The sequence below is a fragment of the Drosophila sechellia genome, chromosome 3R (assembly GCF_004382195.2).
Source record: "Drosophila sechellia strain sech25 chromosome 3R, ASM438219v1, whole genome shotgun sequence".
In the NCBI taxonomy this organism is placed as follows: Eukaryota; Metazoa; Arthropoda; class Insecta; order Diptera; family Drosophilidae; genus Drosophila; species Drosophila sechellia.
In genome coordinates, this window is record NC_045952.1 from 10,114,707 (window position 1) to 10,139,038 (window position 24,332).

A 24,332-nucleotide genomic window follows, 5' to 3' on the forward strand; every position below is an offset into this window, starting at 1 on the left:
GAAGCGGGCGCATGGAAAGCTGGCAAAGAACATGTAACAATATTTCTAACGCTGGGGAATTTAATCTAATTAACTTATGACATTTAGCTTGAACTACTGTGCCAGAAAGACAACAAATGAAAATAAGAAACAAACACCTGATCAGCTGACGAAGGGGTCGTGAGAAATAGTGAAAATACTATATTTCTAGCACATTCAGTCAAATTTTTAATGCTTCTTTGTAACAAAGTTCAAAATAGAAATACTATTATTATCAAAAAATTTAATGAAACGTTTTTAAATTTTTTAGAATTTTTCCAACCTGCTTTTTCGAATCAAAATTATATGAATATGGAAAATTAACCCTTGAGAGAGACAACTTTGAATTGAGTTCTGTAACTAAACTTGAATAATTTTCAAGGAAAATATGCAATTACAAGGGGAATGCTCTTGTAAGCAGCAAATTTGCGAATGACTGAATTTGATTTCCATAAAAACTCTTCTGCCAGCTTTTTCCGAGGACATTTCACTTCTTCTTCCGCGGAGCAAGCACTTAGTTTATAACTTTATCAACAGAACTTAAAGTGGGTGTCGTTAAATCCGAGATGCTTGTAACTGCTAAGAGCTCTTCTGAAAGTCAATTGAATGTAATATGAATATTGCCATAGAACACGGTTCCCTCTAGCAAATTATTTTTCAAATGCCTATTTGCTTATGAGCCATATAGAATCTATAGGATAAGATCGTATCTTGAAGTATCTTTTGCTAGCTAAGAAATATCTATTTTCAATTTCGAATTTTCCGTCCACAGTGCGTGGCTAAAATTGGCGGCTCACGAGCGCATCGCCAACGTGCCACAAAAACCAAATGCGAAGCTGAAACAAATATGCCTGCATTCTCCGTAAGCGGCTTTAGTAATTTTGAACATTTTGCCACCCTTTTCGGAGGCACTTCTTTGGCAGTTTGTGCGGCGTGGCCAAAAGGGGCCAAAGAAAATGTAACCTTCAGCCGGCTGCTGTCGCCTTTTCCCCTTTTTCGCTGCTGTCACAGTTACCTGGTCGCCCACATTTACCTTTGGCGCCATGTGTGCGGCCCATAAATTCCGCTCAGACGGCCGTTGCATTTTTTACTATTTTTTTACTATGCACCAGCTTTTTGCACTGCACTTATTGTCACATGCAGTCGATTCGAAATTTTGCGGATGGACTGCCAATGCAAACGGTTAGTAAATGTCGAATCGTCGCGGTCATAAAATCGCTCGGTTTTAGTTTCCCATAAATGCTGGGAAAGAACTCAGTCCGCAAGTGAGTTGGTGCACAGATTACACAGTTCTTATCGTAAACCAACAAAATAAAAGATCAATTATTGAAATGAATAGGCAACAGGCTAGAGTAATCCAAACAAATTAAATTAATTTCATTTCATTTCATTTCCTAACCACCAAGAAGACTTCAAAAAAGCAATTACCCATTCATACGTGAGTACGACTGGATATACTTCGATTTTTCTACAGGGGATATAAATTCCCATGCCCTGGCTGACAATTAATTGTTTAGTTGCTAACTTAATTGATAAATTGATGGACATTTAAATGCTCGAGCCAGGAGCCATTAGGGAGTCGCATCAGCAGCATAATAATGTCAGCCATGCCAACGACCATTTTTGGCCAAGTTTAGGCCAAAGTCGACCACCGACCAGAGACAATGCAAATTTCAGACCAGATTCCATTCCATGACACGGCCCGGCCACTGTGCCTGTTTCGGTTTGGGTTTGGGCTCGGGCTTGGGGTTTCAGTTCTCAGCTCTCTGTTTTCAGGTTGCCCATTTTGGCCACTGGCATTGAAATTGGCGAACTGCCTGCTCCCTGCTCCCTGTTGCCTTCAGCCTGCTGCCGGGCTGCCCAATGAAGCTATTATTTGTGGGCCCATAGAACACAATTGCCGTTCCAGCTCCGCTTGACTTCCTGCAGGCGGCCTCCTCGTAGGTGTCACTTACATAAATGGCAATCGGTGCACTGCAAGAAAATATATAAAGTCTTTCAGTTTATTTGAATATTTGTTTAGTTCTAGCATAATATTACCTTATTAGTTGAGAGTAAGTGATAGTAAAAAATAATAGGGAACTTTGTGATGGCTCAAATTGGTAGTAGTCCAAATTTCAAAGATTAAATTTATCTAGAAATTTTAAAAAGTAGATCATAATTTTAATATTTTATTATATAGTTATTGCTTATAGTTATAGCCATCAACGAATCACTTCTCACGTTCTCAGTTCATAGGCAAAACATCTGCATTCAGGATTGCGTAGGATTAGTACCGATTATCTGTTGGATTCTCCAGCATAGACTTGAATGCACTTTTCTCGAAGTGCTTGACTTTTCATGGCTTCGAGGGAAGATTGACTAATCTAGCTGAGGGCAGAAGGGGCAGGGTGCTTGTGGCGGGACTCCTTCTGATCCCCCGCCGCACGTGCGCCGCTGTCTTTCACTTGTCCTGCTGCTTTTCCCTCCGCCACGGGAGCACTTTTCGCAATTAGCCCGACGAAATTATCCGACTATCTGCTGGTATCGTGTAGTTGTATCTGCCGTTTGTATTTGTATCTGTATCTGTATCTGCAAACGCGGCGAGTGGGCTTCTGCTGCGATTGTTGCATGCAACAATTTAACTAGATTAGACCCCATCGTCGCGACGATTGTTCTGCAGTTGCAACTTCTGCTGGCTACCGCTGTTGTTCCATAAAAAATGGCATTCCTGACGGAAGAATCGTCTCTGGTCTAATCTAAATGTTTAGTACGGACATTTGATGGCCAACATGCGCCGTCTGCCGCTGAGTGGCAGTTCCAGCTTCAGCTCAAGCTCCAGCTCCAGCTCCAACTCCTGCTGCTGCTCCGCTGTCAATCCGTCCGTCGACTCTTTGGCCGCCGGCTGAAAACGGTGGCACTTACAGTTGCACTTGCGGATTGCCGGCAGTGGCAATTATTGGAATACACTCGGGTCCCGGGCGTCGAAAGTGTGGAGAAATTCACTGGAGTGCAGTGGCGTGGCGTGGAGTGGACCACCGAATCACCGACTGATGCCGCATTAACCCATTGACCTTGATGCTAGGTGGGGGCGGCTGAGAAGGCGTGGCACCAAGGCAGTCAAATCTTTGCGGCACGTTTTTGCGCCACTTTTCGGACGCGCAACGGCTAACACTGCCACAAAATTTGGATTTTTATTAAAGAAAAGAACCTATTAAAGTATTATATATGTTTAACAACCAACGTTGGTATAAGCCACATGATATATTTGACATATAGAAGAAAAGACACATTTATGATTATTAAGTCCCGAGGAACCTTTGTTGCAAACCCAACTTTTGGCTGAGTGCATCGGAGCCGAGCTTAACAGCAGATTTGACACCCAGGAAAAATCAATCGCGCAAATCTTATCATTAAAACATCAAAAGCTGCCAGTTGGCCGGCATGTAAATGCTAGCAGGCAGCAACTTAATTTGCAGCAGACGATGACGATACAGGCGACACAGCTGCAAGACATCAGCGGCAATCAACGGCAGACAATCAAATGGAGAGGCAGAAGCAGCAGAAGCTGCAGCCCCCAAATGGCCAAAACGGCAAGGATAAAATCAGCAGGTGCCCCCCTGCAAAAGCAACAACTGCAGCGAAAGAGCATAACAACAACCACATCACAGACTTTTCCATCAAATAGTGACAACCGGTTTTTTTTTTGTGATTTTTCAAAATCGCATTCGTGCCGGCAACTGTAGATGTAGATGATGAGCAGGATTAGCCGCAACATTGACAGTGCCTCCTGCCTGGCTTGCCCCACCTGCCCCATCTGCATCAGCTGCCCCACTGGCCCCGCCTTTCCAATCTGCCACACTTATCCCCACCTGGATGCACTGCCTCCTTGCTGAGTCACTGACATGCAGAAATTATGTTTTGCCACATGGCAAACTCATTAGATGCCTTCGGCTACTTAACGCCCCGCCGCATTGGCGTGTAAATGCTAATCAGTGTCAATTGCAATTAAATATATTTGAGGCACACTGGTCACAGGGATTACCAAAATAAGAGTAATAATTTGAAATAGAAATATTTTATTTTTTGAAATATTTTTTTATGCTGCTTTATAAGGTTTTCATCTAAGCAATGTTCCGAAAATGTAGTATGCCTAACCTTTATAAATAGAAATGCCAAATAGTTATGCGAGCTTAAGATTCAGATTAAGAAATCTAAAAACTAAAAAATTTATTGATTTTTCCCCGTGTTTACACGCTTTAAAATGAGCAACACACGGTTTTAATTTACTCGGTTTGAAAGTGTCAAAAAATGATAATTTCTTGTAAAACACTTTGAAAATGTGAAAACTGTAAAGTCGCCTTAAATTTATATTTCCAAATTATTTTCCGTTTGATGCAGAGCGATGTGGCCAGCACACAGCTGAGACCAATTTCCTGCCATCAAGCAAATTGAATTAAAATTCTTGTTAAGCTTTGTCGTTACTCTAAATCTTGCCACGGATTTGTGAGGCGGGAGGTGAGCGGAAAATACTTATAAAAGAAAGAAAATGCTGGCAACACGCTGGCGAGATAAGTCGCCTAATAACTTCATCTTCATTGCTCAGCGATTTGTTGACTGTTATATTTTAGCCAGGACAAAAGCCGAGCGGTGGCCGGCGGTTTTACAGTTTTGTCTTTGCTGCCGTTGCAAGTTGATGGTGCACCTGCAGCAAAAGTGGCCGGCAATAAATCTCAATTTAAATGGCGCCCCAGCATGCGTGGCCAAAACGCTGGCCGCTGCTTCTTGGCCTTCCACATCCACACACCATCTACTGGTTTTCCTTCAGCTTTCTGCTACATCAGCTTGCTGCTTGCTGCTTTCTTTTGCCCCCTTTCTTTGGGTCCGCTCATTTGTAGCAGCGCGCGTCAAATTTGTTGCCGGACCAGTTCAGTGTTGGTGTGGAAAATATAGGATCGGAAAAATCGAGAGATAGGTTGCACATTCGAACTGTACCTCCGGTGTCCGTTGCATTTCGAAATGCGATTTACTGTGCCAAAGCGCGATCATTATCCTAACGCAATTTATGCGCCCCAGCCGCGCCCCAGCCGCGCCCCACGCCCATCCTCTAATTGCAGCCAGTTTGCTGATGTTGATGCTGTTGTCGATGTTGTTGTTGCAGTTGCATTGTTAGCTACCTTTTGTGTGGTAGTTGCTCCGCTAACTGCCATCAGCTGCTAACCGCAATCACAAAGATGCAGCAGCAGTTCCTGTTATGGCGCTAATCATTACGAAAATCGAAGGCTACTTGATGAGGGCAACACCTGGGGAAAATAAATTATTAAATTATAAGGAACTAAACCTTTACGATCTTAACCATTTTACATATTTTCATTAGAAGAAGCTAAAATGATCTTAACCATTTACTTAACCATATTTTCAGTAAAAAAAGCTAAGCGATCGAACATAATTCCTTGAAAATGACGTTATAAGCAACTTGTATTATAATTTCATATTATAAAATTGATGTATTTCTAAGAAGTCTCCAAAATTACTATAGTTCATGATTAGCAATATGTTTCCTGCAATACTTTTCGCTCAGTGCATGCAACTAAGTACAACTGGTTCTGCACGCGTCGCTAAATCGATCCTGAAGCTGGCATTAGCAGGCAATCTTTGGTCTTTGTCTTCCTGCCATCAATAAGATCGTTTTGAAGCGACATTGATCAGCCTTCTCCCGCTCTCAGATCCACACCCCTTTCCATGGGTTCCGATCCCAAAGATCGGTCATTCTCCTATGTATTAACATAGCCATCAACGGATTTGTCGGTCTTTATCAATTACGCTTGGTCTGTTCTGAATTCTGCATTCTTCGCTGGCAATATTTTCCAAGAGCAAGTGCCATCGACAGCGACATTGACTTCGACATCTCTTCGATTTTCCACCACAATAAGAAAAATCTGCATCACGATGAGGAGGATGCCTTCCCAGGTTGTATTTCTAATCTTGTAGGCAAAAAGTTGACAGGTTTCGCTGATGTGTGACTAAGATTTATTTGGGAAATGTGTAGGCCGATGCCACGCTAGATGGTAGTTATACGATAAGCCTAGACAAGGATGATACCTATGTTCTTTATAAGGAAGTGTATTTCAGTATATAATCGTGTATACACACTATTAAGAAAGTAAATAGTGCTTTAGTGTATGTAAATCTTTACAGAACCTTTGCGATCAATAACCATTAACTATAAATCATCCACGTGACGACAATTTTCGCAAGTGCCACAGCTCCGACTTCGTTTCACACAAATCAAATTTTATTTGGCTTACCTAGAATCCGGTTTGGCACTTGAGTGTGACACCTGCATAGCTGCAATCCCTCGCAGATTTGTTTATCCGCCCCCAATCCAATCAGAGTTCACACAAAGCCACTTCGGGCTGTCTGGATGGGAGCAATATAAATGTAACATCCGCAAATCTGTGTTACATGACACTCTCCTGGGTCACGTCACCGAAGTGGGATGATGGATGACGGGTTCCTGAACTTCTGCCACTCGAAACGATATCTTCCATTGTTCTGATTTCGGCGGCAGAAAGATGCCGCGGAAGAAGGCAGCGCAGCGCAGTTCATCTGAGTGGATTATAATTTCCGCAATGGCCGATGGCCAATGGTCGTTAGGGGCTAGTAGGCAGGTGGAGGCTGAAACAGTTAGCCAGTTAGAGATCTTTCAAGGACACATAACGGCCGGCCAGTCCGAGTGACAGCTGCGATAGCGGTAAACGTCACACACAGATACTCAGATACTCAGCTGCCCAGATGTTCGGATGTTCGGATGTGCAGATGCACACTCGCAGATACACTCGCCGACTGAACGAGAACAACAAGTGCAGCTGACTCTGGCATTTGCCAATGGAAATGCACTCAAAGCATGCACCAGAGTATTGAGAAAAATATTAAACTGTTTTCGTAGATCGTAGATCAGGAAAATTTACAAAATTTTTTATTCGTTAAGTGATTTGTGTCAATACCAATCGAATTTAATGTAAGCAAATATAGCTTTATTTAGATATTTATTTATTACAATAAATATGTACTAAATGGGTTACTTGTATATAGAGAAAGAAAAAAGAAATAATTATGTTATCTTAGTGCATTTTTCCACGTGTGGGGGATGTCGTCTTCATTGCGACGGACGGACTACACGACAGCCCAGGAGATAACTCACTCTATAAAAATTCGAACAGCCAGCGATCCGAGGAAAGCCAAAAGCGAAACAAGCCAACATAACAGGGAACAATAACGAGAACAAGCAGCAGCCTTGATAGTCAGGCGATAACAGGCGCACACAAAAAATGGAAAATGGGAAATCTATATGTGCGGCTGAAAAGGAAGCGAAAATCGAGGAATTTTCAAGTGGATTACCCAGTTTTTGTTCGCTGTTCGCTGTTGCTGTCGCCTGTTGTTGTCGTTGTTGTTGCTGCTTTTACCCCAAAGGCCGGCAGTTGCAACGTGAAAATAAATAAACTTGTGGCATGATTGGCTCTGCATGATTAGTCACATGCAGAGGAGCGGAGCAGCAGCGGGGTGGCGGGTTGGAACTAGTGCCAGGCTTAATAGAATTGATACGAGTGGTAGCAAGGCCGGTCATAAGATGTGCGAGAGATAGCCGACATCAACTTGCAGCAGCAACTTGCAGCATGCAGCAAGCAGCAAGCAGCAGCAGCAGCAATGCCATTTATGCCAGCAGCAGCAGCAACAACAGTTATTGTAACAATAAAATTAGCTAACGATATAAAGGCAAGGCAAGGCTAAACAAGCAACAATAACGGGAGAAAGAAGCCAACACGGCGGCAGAAAAATACAAAAAAAAAATAGAAATAAGCAGTGACTGCAACAGGAACAGAACAGGTGGCAAACGTGGCACGACCAAAGAAACCAAACCAACAAGCGGCGACTGCTTAAGCTGATTCTGCCACACAATGAAAAATAACACTCATCAATTCAATTAGTTTGGGATCTAAAAAAAATTGACTAAACGGCCCAGCACAAAATGACGCCTACTTTTTGGTTTATTTATGTTTTGAAATTTGTATACATTCAGCTTGGAGCTAAAACTATGGTAAGCCACAATCATAAAGAATATTTATATATTTTAAATGTAAAAATAAAACTTGCTTAAAACTTTCAAATAATTTCATAATTTTTTTATAACTTTTAAGCAGATATTCAACAAATATTCACTTACTAATAGATGTTATCCTTATTTGCTACTATAATTCGCAAATGTATCTAGTTTTCCCTCAGTGATTCTAATGCCTGCATCCATCGAATGCACTTGGCTCCCAAGTTAGTGCAGCATGTAAATCATATTCAGGCCCGGCTCGGTTACTGTTTTGGTCTTTTCCTGGCTGACTTCTCTTACTGTGCTTTACGGCGCTTTATTTGGTATTCAATTTTCAAGAGAAATCTTTTAAATTGAACCCAGAACACGCGGCAGTCTAGGGCAATCCGACAATTGGAAATCGCCTGTTGCCACTGATGCCTAGGCGCTTTTAGCCAGAAATTTATTGATTGTCTGCTTCACGCTTTCCTTGTTTCGCCTTGTTCCCCGACTTGCCATCGCCCCATCTCCCCATCGCCGTGTTGGCCTTGTTCTCGTTACTGCCAACTCACATTTATGTCGGCCTAAGCTTGTTAATGTCATGTACTTCAATTATTTTATTAACTTATTCCCAGGCAGGCGAAGATGAACACATTCCACAGACTTTGATTGCGGCATACAGAGCGTATGCGTGATATGTGTGGAATTTGGTCACTATATTCTCTGTGATTATTTCGTTAATGCAGTTGAACATATAAGATCTTCAGGCAATTAATGAAATCAAGTTTGAGCAGATTTTCCCCAACTTCTTTTCTTGTTTATGTTGTGTCCGCTGGTATTAATTGAATATATTTAAATAATTTCAAACATCATCCGTCATAACTAATGACGGGCAGCGAAGAAGAAAATCATTTACATAAAAAATGCATACTCCATGGCGCCCAGCTAAAAATATTCGGGCCTTGAGAGAAAAACAGGATGAGAAAATCGAGGAAAATCCGCTGTGTGTTGGTCCATTCGCTGGTCACTCAGTTGGTCATTGAAGCGGCAAATGCGATGCAGATGCAATTGGAGTTGCGTGCACCATTAGAAAGATCCCGAATAGCAAATGGAAGTGGATGCTACATGGTGGAAAATATAATGATATCGCAATTTTTAGATTTAGTTTAAAATCTCTTGCAATTGAAGAACTAATCATTCACACATATTATTTATTATAACATAAATATAAATGAGTTTAAGAAAAGATTACACTTGGAGTAGAATCCTTAGTTTTTTTCTCTATGCACCACAACGATCCCGTTAGCAAAGCAGCGTGAAGCATCTGCGGCAGCGGCGGGCCACATCCGCCAGGTTTCATTGATGCTCGGGCCCAGACCCAATCCCAATCCCAATGCCAGTACCAGTCTCGGTCCCCCAGTCCCCCAGCCAAGTCAATCAGTTAGCCAGTCAGTCATTCAGTCAGTCAGTCAGACATGCGCAGGGAATGGCTGAACGGCGGCTTTGGCCAACTGGAAACTGGCAACAGGCAACTGCAACTGCATCCGCTCACGAAAAGAGCCAACTCGATGGCCCAATGGGACGCCCCAAGGATCAATGGCAGGTTTGTGCCGTTATTGGCCATTGCCGTTGTGTAATGCATGCTAATTTCATTTGCCCAACGAAATTATGGCTTTTATTAGTCAGTCCAACCAAGAGATTCCGGCGAATCTGTGGCGCTTCGAGTTATTGAATCGAATTGGCCGATGAAGTGGAAAAATAGCTGGGATGAACTATAAGATTGGGACCCTAAACAACCGAAGTAAATTGTACTTTGCACTTGTGCCCCAAAAAATGAAATTGTAGATAATCAAAAAATTAAAAAGGGCTTAAAAATATTATGTTTTCCAGATTATTTTCTATTTTTACCTATTAGCATTCTAGTTATTACTTTTATATACATGAGTTTGTAGGTATAAATAGCTTAAAGTATTAAAGAAAATGTCATAACTTTTGGTCGCTTGCATGCAAATTTTTCTTGTTTAGTTACATCTTCTTGCATATCTGCTTTGCAATTACTAAACTGATTTATTCAGCCCACTAATTGAAGTTCCCGCTGCGTCGTTTTTTTGGCCAAGACACCTGCAACCCATAAGCCGATAGATACTTTCAATTGAAATGGCTAACGAAAGCCACGGCGGCTGCAGCTTTACCTCTGCCGATTAGTGCGCAACAAATTGCTCAGATTTATTACGCGCGGCTGCGCAGAAGCAACAACAGCAGCAGCAGCAGCAACAACAACAACAACAGTTGCAACAACAGCAACAACAAGCGTCGGCTTATCAAGCGTCTTGCCAATTTTGGCAACGGCGACGGCTGCGTTATGAATTATTGGACACTATTGAGTGCCGCCGTGCGGCGTGCTACCAAATTTGTGTGCCACGCTGCCTCGAGGACTCGCCGGCATATCGGATGCTGCCGCCTGCCTGCCGCCTGCTGCTGCCGCTTGTTGCATGTTGCTGGCGACACCAGGCAACGGCAACAACCACAGCAATTTGTCAGCGCAGTCGCAGCGTGTCTGAGAGGCACAGAGTTTGGGCAAAGCCAATGCCAAATATGGCCAGGCCACAGCGAGTACTGCGAGTCGTTGGCTAAAAGCGCTGACCATTTGGCCATTTTTTATTCCACTTTTATAAAAATCGTAATGTTTAGTTATGAATTTTAGTTGGAAATATTCATTGCATAAGTAGAATATATTTAACAATCTTTTAAAATTTTATGAAATAAATAAAAAAATCTTTGAATATTCTGCTAAGATAAAATTCAAAGATTGGCTGATATTATTTGTACATTTTTACATTTAAGACATTTTTTGTAATATTTAACATAACTTACTTAGCTTTGTTTGGAATCTCATTTATTCACTTTTTGGAAGATTCCCTCAGCTAACTTGGCTAAGTTGTTCCCACTTAAGGGTTGACTTAACTATTTTTTTGGCAGTCGATGGCATCTCCGTTAACCAGCTGGGTGGCTGCCTTTTCATCTCCTGGCCTGGCCTGGCCGCCCCTCCTCCTTCGTATTCCTCGAGGTAGTGGGGCTGCACTTGCCTATGCGCGTTTATCGTTTACGTTATTTCTCGGCCGCTAGTTTTCCAGTTAGCCGCAGTTAGCTGTGCTGCATTTGGCTCAAAGTGAAAGATTTACGCGGCCTGTTACGCTGCCCCTGCCACACGGCCTCGAAGTCGCTGTTTCTGTTTCTTTTGCTCCCTTGCAGCGGCGCATGCGTGCCGTTATGGTTTATTTAATGCGTTTTGAAAGTGCATTTTCATGTTCGATGAGATTGATGAGAAAATTTGATTTATTTTTTTCCCTGCCTGCACATTGTATACTTAGTCTCGTTGGCTAGATCTGCTGCATTTGCTGCATCTGCTGGATGTGCTGGATCTGGTGCCACCATCCGCCAATCCCCATCCTCATCGTCCAGCATTATTTTCATTTTATTTCATCTTATTTTTATTTCTCTTGCCCTGACCAACTGTCTGTGTGTCAGTTACACTTGCAGGTTGCGGCATTTTGTCAGAGGGACAGTTAGAACTGAAGGCAGGTCCGAGCCAAGTTGGCCTGCCCGTTAAATTGTTCATCGATCTTGGTCGGATCTTGGATCTTGGAGCTAGCAGCTTGGTGCTTGCAACTTCGATCTTGGCCATCGACAATTGGCAATCCATATGCCATAAATGGCTGCGCATGAGAAATGTGCTGTGGCATCTGCTCAATGCAATGGGAAATGTATCGGTTTGCAATCTTGGGCAGCCGATTGCATAACTTTTTCCTTATAGAATGGGCCTCACATTTGACATCGCAGGCCGATAGTTCAACAGTCTTTCAGAAATTCACCGAACATCTTTTTTCATTCTAAAGTTTAGGAGTCTTTAAAGACATACTTGACTTCCTGGATAGCTCATATGATTGAATCTTCAAAAGGTGGCTATTTCGTCACATTGTTGCTGGTCAGCTAATTACATGGTCGTAAAATAGATATCCGAGTGCGTTGATAATACAGATAAAGGGGCATTAAAAGGCCCGCACCTCTAAACTTCCGATCACGATCTCCCTTGTGGCATTAATAAACGCATCGTTAAATGCACAACAGTTAACTGGTCGGGCTGAATCTCGTTATAACTGCGATCCCTCCACTAGCCACCTATTTCGAAAAAAAACTCACTCGCCGCAGGAGGGTTAAGTTGCACACACAGAATTGGCTGGATGGGTTACTTTGTCACTGGGAAAGCAATAAGGACATCGTTTCCGTAGAAACTAAAACAACACTGGAAAAAATAAGTCAAGTACTTTATAAAGATATAGCTATATAGATAAATACTATATGTAGTTAATTAGTTTTTTTTGTTAACATAAAGAGGCAAGAACATATAGTAAATAAAACCGAACTTTGATTCAACAGTTTTAAGTTACATGGAGAGCAATCGAAGTCTTTGCAGTGCACCATTCAAAATGACCATACGAATCACAGTGTTGATAGTCGTCTCATCATTTTTCTGTCGCATGTTGCATAATGTTTATTAATGCACAAATTTTTACGACGCCATGTGGAACCTTTTAACGATGCCTCATAACGATTACGCCCCGTTCGGCCGGTCGATGGCATCTCAATGGTTCCAGGTCGATATGAGATGATATGATGTTGCTGCGATAGTTCAGCAATTGTTGCTCATGTTGCTTCTAACATATGAGCGGTGCATGCTCGGTGTTTTCTTTTACGACTTGCGACCAGTTGAAACACCACCAGCCACTGGTAACAATTTAAACTGCAACAATTTAAAATTAGCCACGTTTGTGTTCCATTTCGCTGTCGCTGATTATTGCGAAATGAGACAGCGATCCCAATCCCATACAAACTTGGCCATCTCGCATCTAACGGTCGAAAATAAAAAAATAAATAGGAGGGGAGGAGAAAAAAAAGCGCAGAGAAGAAAAATGCACAAATGCAATGCTCTCTTTTTGTCCCCCAGATGGCGCAGCGCTAAGCAATTAAAATTGCAGTCTCCACTAGCTTAGCCTGCTAATTGCGACCGGCATCGAACTGCATCTATATAGCATCTGCCACGCCCCTTTCCACCATACATCCCCAGAAACTTCGCGGAAAACGGAGAAGTTGCAGCTTTCGGAGGAGTTTGGAGCCGCCTTTGTCTGGTAACTTTTTGCCGACCGAGTTCGAGTTGAATTCAATTGTTCGCCGTTACTGAAATCTCAATCGATTACCAGTGCACTTGAAAATAATTAACTCAATTTCGATAAAAAAAATATTTAAAAAACGTGAACTATTTACAAATCAAGAAATAAGCTCTAAGCATGGCTGTTCTCAGATCCCGGAAATTAAATGCTTAAATAAAAGTTTAATTTAAACTCAGTATACATTCTATTGTATTATTTTCTTGAGCAGTGTGTACAGCTTACATTTTTTGAAATTGCCAATAGTTTCCCCCAATTTCTTCCAGTGTTGCACACCTCTAAATCAAACCACCCCCTTTTTGAGTTCCTCTTTCGCTATTACTTCGTATTAGAAAAGCGTTTTCCAACATTGCTGGCCGCCCACTTGGGCGTCGTCTCGTTTGGCTCGTGTTTGAAATTTTAGTTGTTGGGTTTTTCCATTCGCTGATTCCGCCATGACCTTGACCAAGAAAGTGCACGCGTCGCTTTTGCCGTGCATGTAGTTGTGGGCTTGTGTGGGCGTGGCAGTTGCGTGAACCGGCAACTTTTCATTACATAATGCGACGAGACCTTCAAATTTCAGCAGGATGCTGTGGCAACTTTACTTGCGAAACTGCGGGTGCATTTTCCATTCGCCATTCGCCATTTTTCATATTTCCAGCCGAGTGTCAATAATTTGACGAGTACGTGGTTGGCTGTCATTTGACATCCTCACGGTTTCGCTTCTCCGCCGACCGGCTATAATTCAGTTTTTAGTCAGTGAACGACTTCAGATGCTCCGCAACGCGCTGTAAGCTGCAATTTGATAAACGTGCCGACATTAATGCCGCCTGACATGAAAAGCCAGCCGCCGACTTGCTCAAGTTGGCGGAGAAATTGCTGCTTAAGCCGCCAAAGGAGGAAAATAAGGACACCATACAACAATGGGGCACGGGAGAAAAAAAATGAAGAGAGTAAGTGCAGTCAAAGGCGCGAACAGGAGGGCCATTGTAAGACAACAAATACAACATCAAGGACACACCATGGACTTGGCATCGTTTTGTTTTATGCGTAGGACTGTTTTCAGCTTACAAGGATTTTCCAGCCGAAGGCATCCTTATTGCATTTGAAGAAGAGAAGTGCCATTAATGTGGGTTAGGTTTCAAACAGTTCTATTGGGGTGTGAAATTCCTGTGCTAAATTCTTCAAGCTTAATCCAAGTAATAACAAAACGTGGAAGTTTGCATCCATTAAGGATTACTTGGTTGCCAGCAGTTGATTACAATATATATCAGATATTCTTACTACGAATTTAGATTGTAACTTGTTACGATTATCTTTCAGTTCGATCATATTATCAGCTATAAAGAAAATTTGTAATTTCCTCTGCAGTTCATATTTTACATTAAATCTTATCACCGGATATCTTATCCCAAAGCCCACACTCATAAGTAGCGGCAGCTGTGAAATTTCTCTTACGACTTCAAATTTAACCCATTAGATACCATAAAAAGAAATCAATTTCTATAAAATATCCTGACCCAAAGTGCTCATAATTTGATAGAAACTGTTGCTTGTGCCGAAAAAAGTTTCAATCTCGTGACAAGTCGAAGCTGTGTTTTCCTTTTTGCAACAATGTGTATTACAAGCAATTAGAGCATTCAGTTTTATGTGGCCATCATTTGGCACGGTGCATTTTGGCCACTTGCCTGTAATTTGGGGCTCTCGCATAGTTTGCCGCTGATGGCCCTAATTAAAAGCACAACCCGCACACACAGAACCCAAACACAATTTCCAGCCTGCTCCTGAGAACCGAGGCCTTTATGATCGGGCGGCACAAACCGCAACTTTGGCATCAGCATATGGGGTTTGGTCGTTGCAAGTGGCGGCTTTTACGACTGCTATCGCCAGTTACAGTTAACATTATTAGGTCCCGAGCTCCACCAACAACAGTGCACTGGGAGAAAGAAAGGGTTAGTATAGAATGTTGCAAGTAAACTATGATGTTAAAAGTCAGAAAACAAAAATCTTTCTTTTTTATCATGGTATTATAGTATTTTATTTTAGATTATAGTATTTTATTTTATATAAGAGAATCTAATCCTTGAGAGCCATTTGCTTTTTCTTTAAATTGTAGTTGTTATCCTACTGATTAACTTTGAAATAGTCATATTTTCTTTCCGTGCTTCTTTTTCCGCTTAATGACTTTAATAATCCTGTCACCGATCATTAAAAAATCTCCACGAACACACAAAAGAAATTCCATGGCAGCTTCAATCAAAATAAAGTACACGCTCTTCCTGCTCGGCCGCTGGCAACGTGGCCCCTGGTTTTGACCAGGCCAAAAGCGAGGCAGAGATGCAAAGGCGGGAGACTTGCCGATCGGACTCTGTTTGTTCTCACGTGGTATTCAAATTCTAACAACATTTTAATGATAACCTCGGCGGACATTAAAACTCATTCAGCCGTAATAAACATTAATAACACTTTAATCCGTTGCACGGCAAGAGTTGTGCGATTTTCCTCATTTTTTCGGTGTGCAGATGCAGATGCTGCTGCGCATGCGCAGAATTGGCGACTTTCCTGCAGCTGTGCGCCTCGTGCTATCAAAATAATCAGCGAGGAAAGAGACGGCAAGTGAGGTGGCAAATAGAAAGGGAGGAGCTGAAGACAGGGACGGACATGGAAATGCCTTCAAGCCAGTGCACACACTCGAAAAAAGGGAGATTTTTCAAACTATACTAGTTGAAATCAATCAATTCGATAGTATTTCATGATTCAACATCGTATGTGGTTAATAATATTTTCTAAAAATCCAAAATTTACCCCTTTACCTAATTATTTTAAAAGTATTATTGACAGTGTGCTGTGGCCGTCAGCTTGGAATAAATAATAGAGAAACTTGTTGCCGTTGTTACTGTTGCTGTTAGCTGGGCGCGTTGTAAGGCTATAAAAATGCATGTTTGCTAAATCAATGCAACAACTTGGGGGCATGGCAGCAGCAGCCGATGCCCAAGTCGAAGCCGTAGCATCAGCATAAAGGCGTCCCACATGGACCAACCTTCCAACCTACCTGGCAACCGACCAACCAACCTGCCCACCTTTCGCCTGGCATCCTTTGAAGCAAATGCAACTGCAACTGCAACGCTGCTGCTGCTGCGGCTGTGTGCGATCTTGCCACTTACGTAGGCCGCGTGTGGCAGGTTGCCGTTGCATTTGCAGTGGATACAGCCTACACTGGATTTAGATGCCTTAGATGCTATATACATATGTTTGTAATACATATACTTTTTGATAGAGAAGTTCAGACATTATGTACATTTTAGGAAAATCCAATAGTTGTATCTAGTATATAGATTCAAATATATATGGTTGTATATAAATATAAAATGTTATTTTCATCCATTTGAACAGTACATATTATCCAGCACTATATTGTTTATACCATAGTGGAGGATTACATTCTTAATTTGGGTAAAAATAACTCTAATTTTCAGTATAGCTGATCCTTTGATAGCGATAATAGAGTATATATCCATGCTATTGAGGCCCCACTGTATAGCCCGTTTCTCGGCTGCACTGGGCTCTGGCCCCATACCAAGGTCTTTGAGCGGTTCTTGTTGCTGGTTTGTGGACGATAGTTGGTGGTGCTGCTTTTGTTGGTGCTGGCAGGCCAGATCATTTTGCTTCCTAGTTGCATGTGGCCCATGTAATTGTGTGCCCATATGTTGGTGCACGGTGCACGTGTGTGTGTGTGTGATAAGTGAGGGGGAGATCTGGATGCTGGATGGGATGGGATGGGTTGGGATGGGTTGGGATGGGTTGGGATGGGTTGGGATGGGATGGTGGCAGGGTGGTGTTGAGCCACTCGGCCACTCGCTGTGAGTTGGCCTAGCTGTTGGTGGTGCTGGTTGCTGGTTCCTGCCTGGTGGTTGGTCGTCGGTGGATCGCGGATTGCGGATTGGGGCCCGCCGATTCAGAATGTCGCTGTCCCTTGACTTCGGATGGTATGCCAGGCTAATCGAATTTCCGAGGATGCATTCACTTTGTCATGACAGTTGGACAGGCAGGTTGAGGTCGAAGTGGTGGGATCCCACAAGAGCCAATCCCATTCCATGGAACGCAGGGCTCCGTTTGCCGCAACCTGATGCGGCGAGTTTCAACCTCATATGGTGAAGAATGATATGGGGAACAGTTCGATAGAGTAGGAAAATTAACATTTACCAAAAATACCAGTTAAATTGAATATTACATATATGTAATATGAATATTCTCTGGCATAACTGAGAAATTTATTTTCATTTTGTATTTAATTTGTACATACATCTTTCTTCAATATAATACATTATATTTTACTTCTTTTTTAATATTATAAAAAAATGTTATAAACCTTTTAATCACCACTTGTTCTGCATTAATTAACCAAAGCGAGTTAAAAGTCGTATTAATGCTCTTGGGTTTTATGTTCTTAGTGCATTACGAGATCGTGGTTAAAGCTTTGGGCCCCTTAGATTCCATTAGTATTATTACATTTATCAGCCGAACATGTTGCCGTTGTTACGAGTCCTCTTTGCTCTTTCTATCTCTCTGCCCCCCGCCAACGCCCCTCGGCCCATCGAGCGATGTTGGCCAAATCGAGACCTAGGGTCCCAATTCTGGTTTCTGGCCAGATTCTGGCCGATGGACTTCATCTCGGGGATCGCACTCAAAAGGTTATGTGCAGGGCCGGGCTCTCCTCTAAAGTGTTTGCACTGCGTAATAAACATAGAATTCAATTTTCATTAAGATGTTGCCCCTGATCCCTTGCCGTTTACCGTTAGCTGGCCTCCCCGCCCCAGCCGATTTCTTTCTATTTTTTTAGGGCCTTTTCCTGGGACGAAAAAAAAGGGGGACGAGTATTTCAATAATGAATTCGAGATAAGCGCATTGGCTTCATTTGCCCCAGGTTGCCGCATGCCACAACACTCGGGAAAAAGAGTTTAAAGTTAAAAAAAGGATTTAAAGTGAAGAACACAATATGGTCAACTATTAATAGAGTAATACGTGGCGTATACGTAATATACTTATGTTGGATTTGGGTTAGATCAATAGATTAATAACTACTTATTTATTTAAATTATAATAAAATATCAAAGAACATTTCCTTGATTTTATACAACTGATTTGATTTCTTAAAAGTAAACGGCTTTCTTTAAATAATATTTAAAAATGATATAAAATTAAAGCAGGCATGGTAATTTTGCAGTGTAGGTACTAGGATGTGGCTGTGCCTTTGCCCGTGGATGGACAAACATTTGTTGTTAGAGGAATTTTCATTTTATATAAGAGGCAATCGCAGTGAACCGGACCAGCCCCGAAGGTTTTCGCAGCCAGCTGGGGAAAAGCTCAGGCCGAGGCTGCTCAAGTGCGCAATTTTCTCACATGGCAGTCGCTGCTGTTGTTGTAGTCCCATTCCCATTCCCATTCCCATTCCCGTTCCCGTTCCTATTCCCATTTCCAGTCGCAGTCAAGTTGTCCCTCCAAAAGTTGTAGATTTAAATGAACATGGCGCTGGCCAGCAGAGTGGACAGCCAGACACACATAGGCTAATGCCCAGGCCCATGCGTGTTGATCTTCCGCATCTTCGCAGGTCTCCGGGGTCCAGCAAGAGTCCCTGATTCTGCACTTGAAGAAAATTAAATATTATTCTTCATTGTTAAAAAAAAAGTATCTTTAAAAGTATCTATAGTTGATTGACTGCCTTTGATGATCCCAATGCAACGTTTTAGCGCTAAGGATTCTTGATGTTTTACAAAGTTTAAATTATTCAATTATATTTTTTTTAGATGCTACTTATTATATAATAACTTGAAGATACATGCATCTATGTAAGTTCTAAGTTTCTTACTACTTGTTTCTTTCCGTGTAAGTGTACCTTCCCCAAACTCTTCGACTCGATCCCGATTGCATTTTGGTTGCCTATAGCTGACACAGTTGACGAACACGATGATCACGATGCGAATGCGGATGATGAAGATTAGCGTCGGCTGGCCGTTTCAGATTGCGGATGCATCCGCGAACCCATCTGCACTGAAAATAATGAATAGCATAATATGATAGTGGATGCAACTCATTAACTATAGTAACAGATTTAAGTTTTTCTTTAAATCGAATTTGTTCCTCGAAGAAGAGATAGCTTGTGTCATAAAAAGTATAGTTTGTTTATTTAAGATATGTACTTCAAATTTCGTCTGCGTGTAGAACAAGTTTCTCGCTTTTCCTGCGTTGTTGTTGCAAGTGCAGCGGCGGCAATATTTAAATTGTTTTATACATCGTTGTGCTGTTAGATGGATTCAGCCCCCCCTACCTATACACCCTCTCCACTGACTGGGCCATTGGATGTCCTAATGCGTAGAAATGCTAGAGAATCGGGGGGATTGCGAGCCATAAGGATGGTGGTGGGCCATTCGCTTCCTAGTTGGGCCGCAATTTGATTTTCTTCGAGCGTATACCTGCTTTAAATTTCCGTTTATGCCTTCTGAAGGCTTGTAAAATGTTAAATGAAATTAAAATTTATTGCCTGGCCAGCCAGCCGTCGATTGACGTTTGCACATGGCGAATGGCCAGTTGGCTTTTAGATGGCCGCTCGAAAAGCACTTGGCCAAGGAACTTCTGTTCTTGGCGATTATGAATCTGTGCCTCCTCGCCTAACTGTTAACCAAATAAATGGTTTATTGGGCAATGATGGCGAAGGCTTTTGAAAATTGTTTATTTAAAGTTTGAGCGTTTCGTTATTTATTGGCATTGAAATGTTATGGAAGAAAATTAAGGTTGCGTCTAACTTTGGGCCATAAAAGCCAAGTTATTTTAATTAAGTAATATCGTGAATAGTTATTTTGCTGTTAATGCACTCTGGTCAAGAACCAATAAAGAAATAACTGCCGAACAACTATGGAAAACCAATTGATTTTGCTCTACATTGTTTTAGTACAGTTTACAGTTTAAACATTAGGATATATAGCCATTTGAAATTGATTTAAAACACACAATTAACTTCCTACTTATTCAGCCGTTCATACGGTGAATTTAGGCCAGTAAAAATAAGTCCTGCCATCTTCTCGTGGTAAATTTCAGCACTCTACAAGCAATCTCGGCCCACGATAAGCTATATTTGCTATAGCCATTGTTTCCAGATTGATCTGGCCGGTTCATTCATTCGCCGGCTTGATTCCCGCAGCTAAATATGGACATTAAACGCGAACAAAATGGGAGCAACCGCAAATGCCTGCAATTTTCCACTTGACTTGAGCGTTTCTGGACGCTCCGAGTGGCGAGTGGGCAGATGAGGCCGCCAAGGCATTTAGCCACGACCACGGACCTCCAAGTATCCCCCCTACCCTTCCAGAAGTGACTGCTCCTGCTGATGATGCTGCTGCCCACATTTGCCTAAAAGGGGCCCAAACCTGTTGCCTACTGAAATGTAAATCTTGATGGTAATTTTAATAGAAAAAATCGAGGCGAACCGTTGGTTAGCCCAGGCCAAGGAATAGTTGGCTAACTAAGCCTCGGCACGGGATAACACTCCAGAACAGCAACAAAAACTACAGGGAACTACGGAAGCACTGCAAATAAATACTTGTAGTGTAATTTGTATCATAGATTCAGTAGCTTATATAACAGAAATTCAGTTTGAACAACGAACTTGATGTGAAGGACTTTTACCCTATGAGATATATTTATATTATAAAAGACTCAATTTCTTCCACTCTCTCCACATAAAACACTCGCATTTGATGAAACATCCCGCAATCTGTATATTTGATTTGCTGATTTTTGCCGAGTGCACTTATGCGAGCACGGGCAACGCCAAATGTTTATTGTGCCATATAAATGGTCACATTTGCAGTTACCCTAGGACCGCTTCTTGCCCCATGTTGCTGCTGAACACATTCCTTCGCCTGAAAGTGGCTGCCACTCAGGTACATTGGCCCAATCTGCCGCCCTGCTTTTACGCTCCCCTCCCCTGCTTTTCATCCCGCTGAATATATATATACATATATACATACGTACGTACGTATGGCTATATGTGCGAGTGTCTGATGCTGGGCTGCATCTGCAGCGCCCGCTGAGTGGACAAACCAGATATTGATAACGGCTCTTCGATGCTGTTACTTTAACAGCCGCATTGCTCAGGCCGAGGACAGGGATTGCAACTACAACAGCAACAGCAACATGCAACATTTACTGCTGCACACGGGCAACACTTCTCTCTGGGCTGTTTGTTTTCGTATGGAATTAAACGCCTTGGCGCACAGGTGCTGGCCAAAAGATGTCTTCTTGGCCCAGCCAGCTACAGCTCCAACTCCAACTTCGCGCCCCATCCCGTATCCACCTCAACTGCTCAGGTGCAACGGCGGGGCTGCTTGCATTTTATTTGCAATTATTTTTGTAGCGCAAAGGAATTACCCGCCCGGGGATGCACAAGGAAAATTATTTTGAATATTCTATATTAAAATCTAGTAATGCAGGATCTTAAAAATCCTTGATTTTAAATAAGTTACATAGCAGATTGTTTTTGTAATATAAATTAGAAGGTTATAGCTGTATATTTCAACTCATAGATGTCATACATATATATGAACAAATATAAACATAAATTTGTCTAGCATATAATTTAGTTTTTTATCAATATTTATTATTTATTTAATTCATTTATGTAAGTCTCTTTTAAAGTTAGATTTGGTGAATGTATTTTACCATAAATTATACACATTCTTTTTCATTGGGCATCCATTGCTTTTATTGGATATCTTCTATAGCAAGTAGCTTACTGATCGGATATTTATTTTATTTTAACCTATGTCCTTTTCTCTCAGTGCCTATCTAAAACTGCGACTTTGGCGTTGGCTTTTTGTGCATGGCTTTATCAGCGGCTCCAGCCTGGGCCATCTCCTCCTTGGCCGCGCTAAGAGCCAGGCGAATTCTAATTCTAATTTCTGCAACGCAGCTGCGCGCCAAGTCCAGAGCGTAGATCCCAGTACCCGGTATCCAAGTATCCAACTATCCAAGTACCCAGCCTCCAAACTGGCTAACTGCGAACTGCAGGCCTTGGACCAGGTCCAGTCCTTAGCTCCGTTGGTGGCGCTGTTGGTGTTCATTACGCAAGAGGTGAATGCACCGCCCGGCACTTGCTGGGAATTGGAATTCTGGAAGCTGAGAGCTGCTAGCTGCTAGCTGGACCCTGGAATCTGGAGTCCGCAATCCGACCAGGCAGCGAATCAATGAACTAAGCTAGTTTCGCGGCTGCGGCAATTAAAAATCCGCTCGAGTGTCATATGCAAACATGTTTTCGGTGTTTTCTGCGGGTCGTCCAATAGCATTTGCTAGAAATATGCAAAAATCGAAATAGCAAAGGTCAGCGGATTTGAAGGCTGTTCTCATGCAGCGCGTTCCAAATCCGAAACCAAAACCAAATCCGAACTGCGCTCCGAACTCTCGAGACGGCGAGATTCATTAACCAAGTTAATAATTAAAAATAAAATCAGGGACACAGATCGATCGATCTGCGACCGGCTTGCAGTGACTTCGCAGCGACTTGGCCAAAATTTATTACATTTCAAACAAAGGCAAACAAAAAGCCAAGACACCAGTAAAGGCAGAAACGCAGCGAGATATATAGACTTCCGTATTTGCCAAATTGTTGTTGCCATTGCCGTCTACAATAAATTACGACAACTTGATGGTATGATGAGGGGTGAATCAGGGGGAGGGGGGTGCTCGAGGGCAGTCGCGCATAATTTTGGCAAACTTAGCGAATCGAGCGAAGGTTTTTGTTTTTTTGGCTTGGAACGAGGCCCCGCTAGACCAGTTTTTAAATTACATGCAAAGCATTCCAAATGCAAACTAAAACATTTATTTCTGTTTCATTCGATTTCGTCGCCCGTCTCGTCTTCCTGCGCTAAAGTGTATCTAAACTTTAGACAAAATGCAAACAGCATAAAACACACAAAGAAAACGGTCGAATAAAAAAAAGCAGAGCAGAAACAAAGCAGCCAAAAATCGCACATTTTTTCCTACTTTTTTTTTTTTGTTTTTTGCAAACTAAAATTTATTTCAAGGGCAAATGCGCGAATTTTTTTTTGCGAGTTCTCTATTTTTTATTCTCCTTGCACTGCGTCGTCATCGGGTCTTTGATACCCTAACTGCGGGCATATGCCAACTATTATTATTAATAATAATTAATCAAAAATTAACTTATGACATGAAGTGGATCTTCTTTGTTTGCATTCAGTACATTTTATAAAGCATATTTAATTCTTTCGTTTAAAAAACAGGTTTATTATGAGCGCATCTTGCGTTCCATGCCACTTTTGATGTTTCTCCTGCCCATTTTAATTTTTCGCCTAATACTTTTAATAAATTGCCCGGCGCCAAGCCCAGGCACTTCGCTTTTTTCGGCGAAAACTCAACTGAAGCGCTTTAGATTTATGCGTCGTGGCAATTAAATTCATTCAACGTAATTTATGAGCGACCCGAAATACTTGAGGGTGACATAATTGAGGGCGTCGAGAGATGGCAGCCCTCATCCAAATTTCCGAATTTGATAGCAAGTGGGAGCCACTAAATTGGTTCATTTTTCTATATGTATTTGTGGGTGGTGGGTTCAATAACCTGGCGGAATTATAAAGCGAGTAAACAAGAAATTTATTTGGAAATGGCGAAAATTGGGCTAAGTAAATTACGCACATTTGGCCAAATGCTAAACAGGCGAAAACGGGGCGGCGGGTAAACAAAAGAACTTTTGTAAGACATATTCATCTATGTGCCGCAAAATATCTATATACGCGTATATAGTGCTCTATTAAACAGATCACCGCAGCGTGTAATATTTGCATTATAATCAACAGAATACGCGCCCCGATTAAAACCATATTGTTCTCGATCATTTTTGGGGGCGGTTAGGTGTAAGGTGGGCAGCTGGCGCCCTACTTTCGCTGGTTATTTGTGCGCCGATCTATCTATACACAACTTTTGGGCCAAATTAGGGCATCTATTTGGGTTTATTTGTAAAGCAAAAATGGTTAATGTCTAAT

The 24,332-nt window shown here is 42.0% G+C and overlaps 2 protein-coding genes across 5 annotated transcripts in view; both read left to right on the top strand.

Moving 5' to 3' along the window:
* Window positions 1-24,332, top strand: part of LOC6613753 (sex determination protein fruitless) — a 99,342-nt gene that overhangs the window by 7,447 nt on the left and 67,563 nt on the right. The gene's annotated exons all lie outside the window — the stretch shown is intronic.
* LOC116801787 lies at window positions 1,225-23,721 on the top strand. Its single transcript, XM_032723311.1, has 2 exons — window positions 1,225-1,283; window positions 22,116-23,721. Exons 1-2 carry the CDS (start codon window positions 1,258-1,260, stop codon window positions 22,471-22,473), a joined length of 384 nt encoding a protein of 127 aa, XP_032579202.1. The 5' UTR covers window positions 1,225-1,257; the 3' UTR covers window positions 22,474-23,721.

Bases quoted from the DNA above. Each gene is read 5' to 3' on its own strand.
- LOC116801787 (XM_032723311.1), top strand. From the start codon at position 1,258: ATGCTGGGAAAGAACTCAGTCCGCAA. The intron at 1,284-22,115 runs GTGAGTTGGTGC...CTTTTCTCTCAG, and splicing joins GGAAAGAACTCAGTCCGCAA to TGCCTATCTAAAACTGCGAC.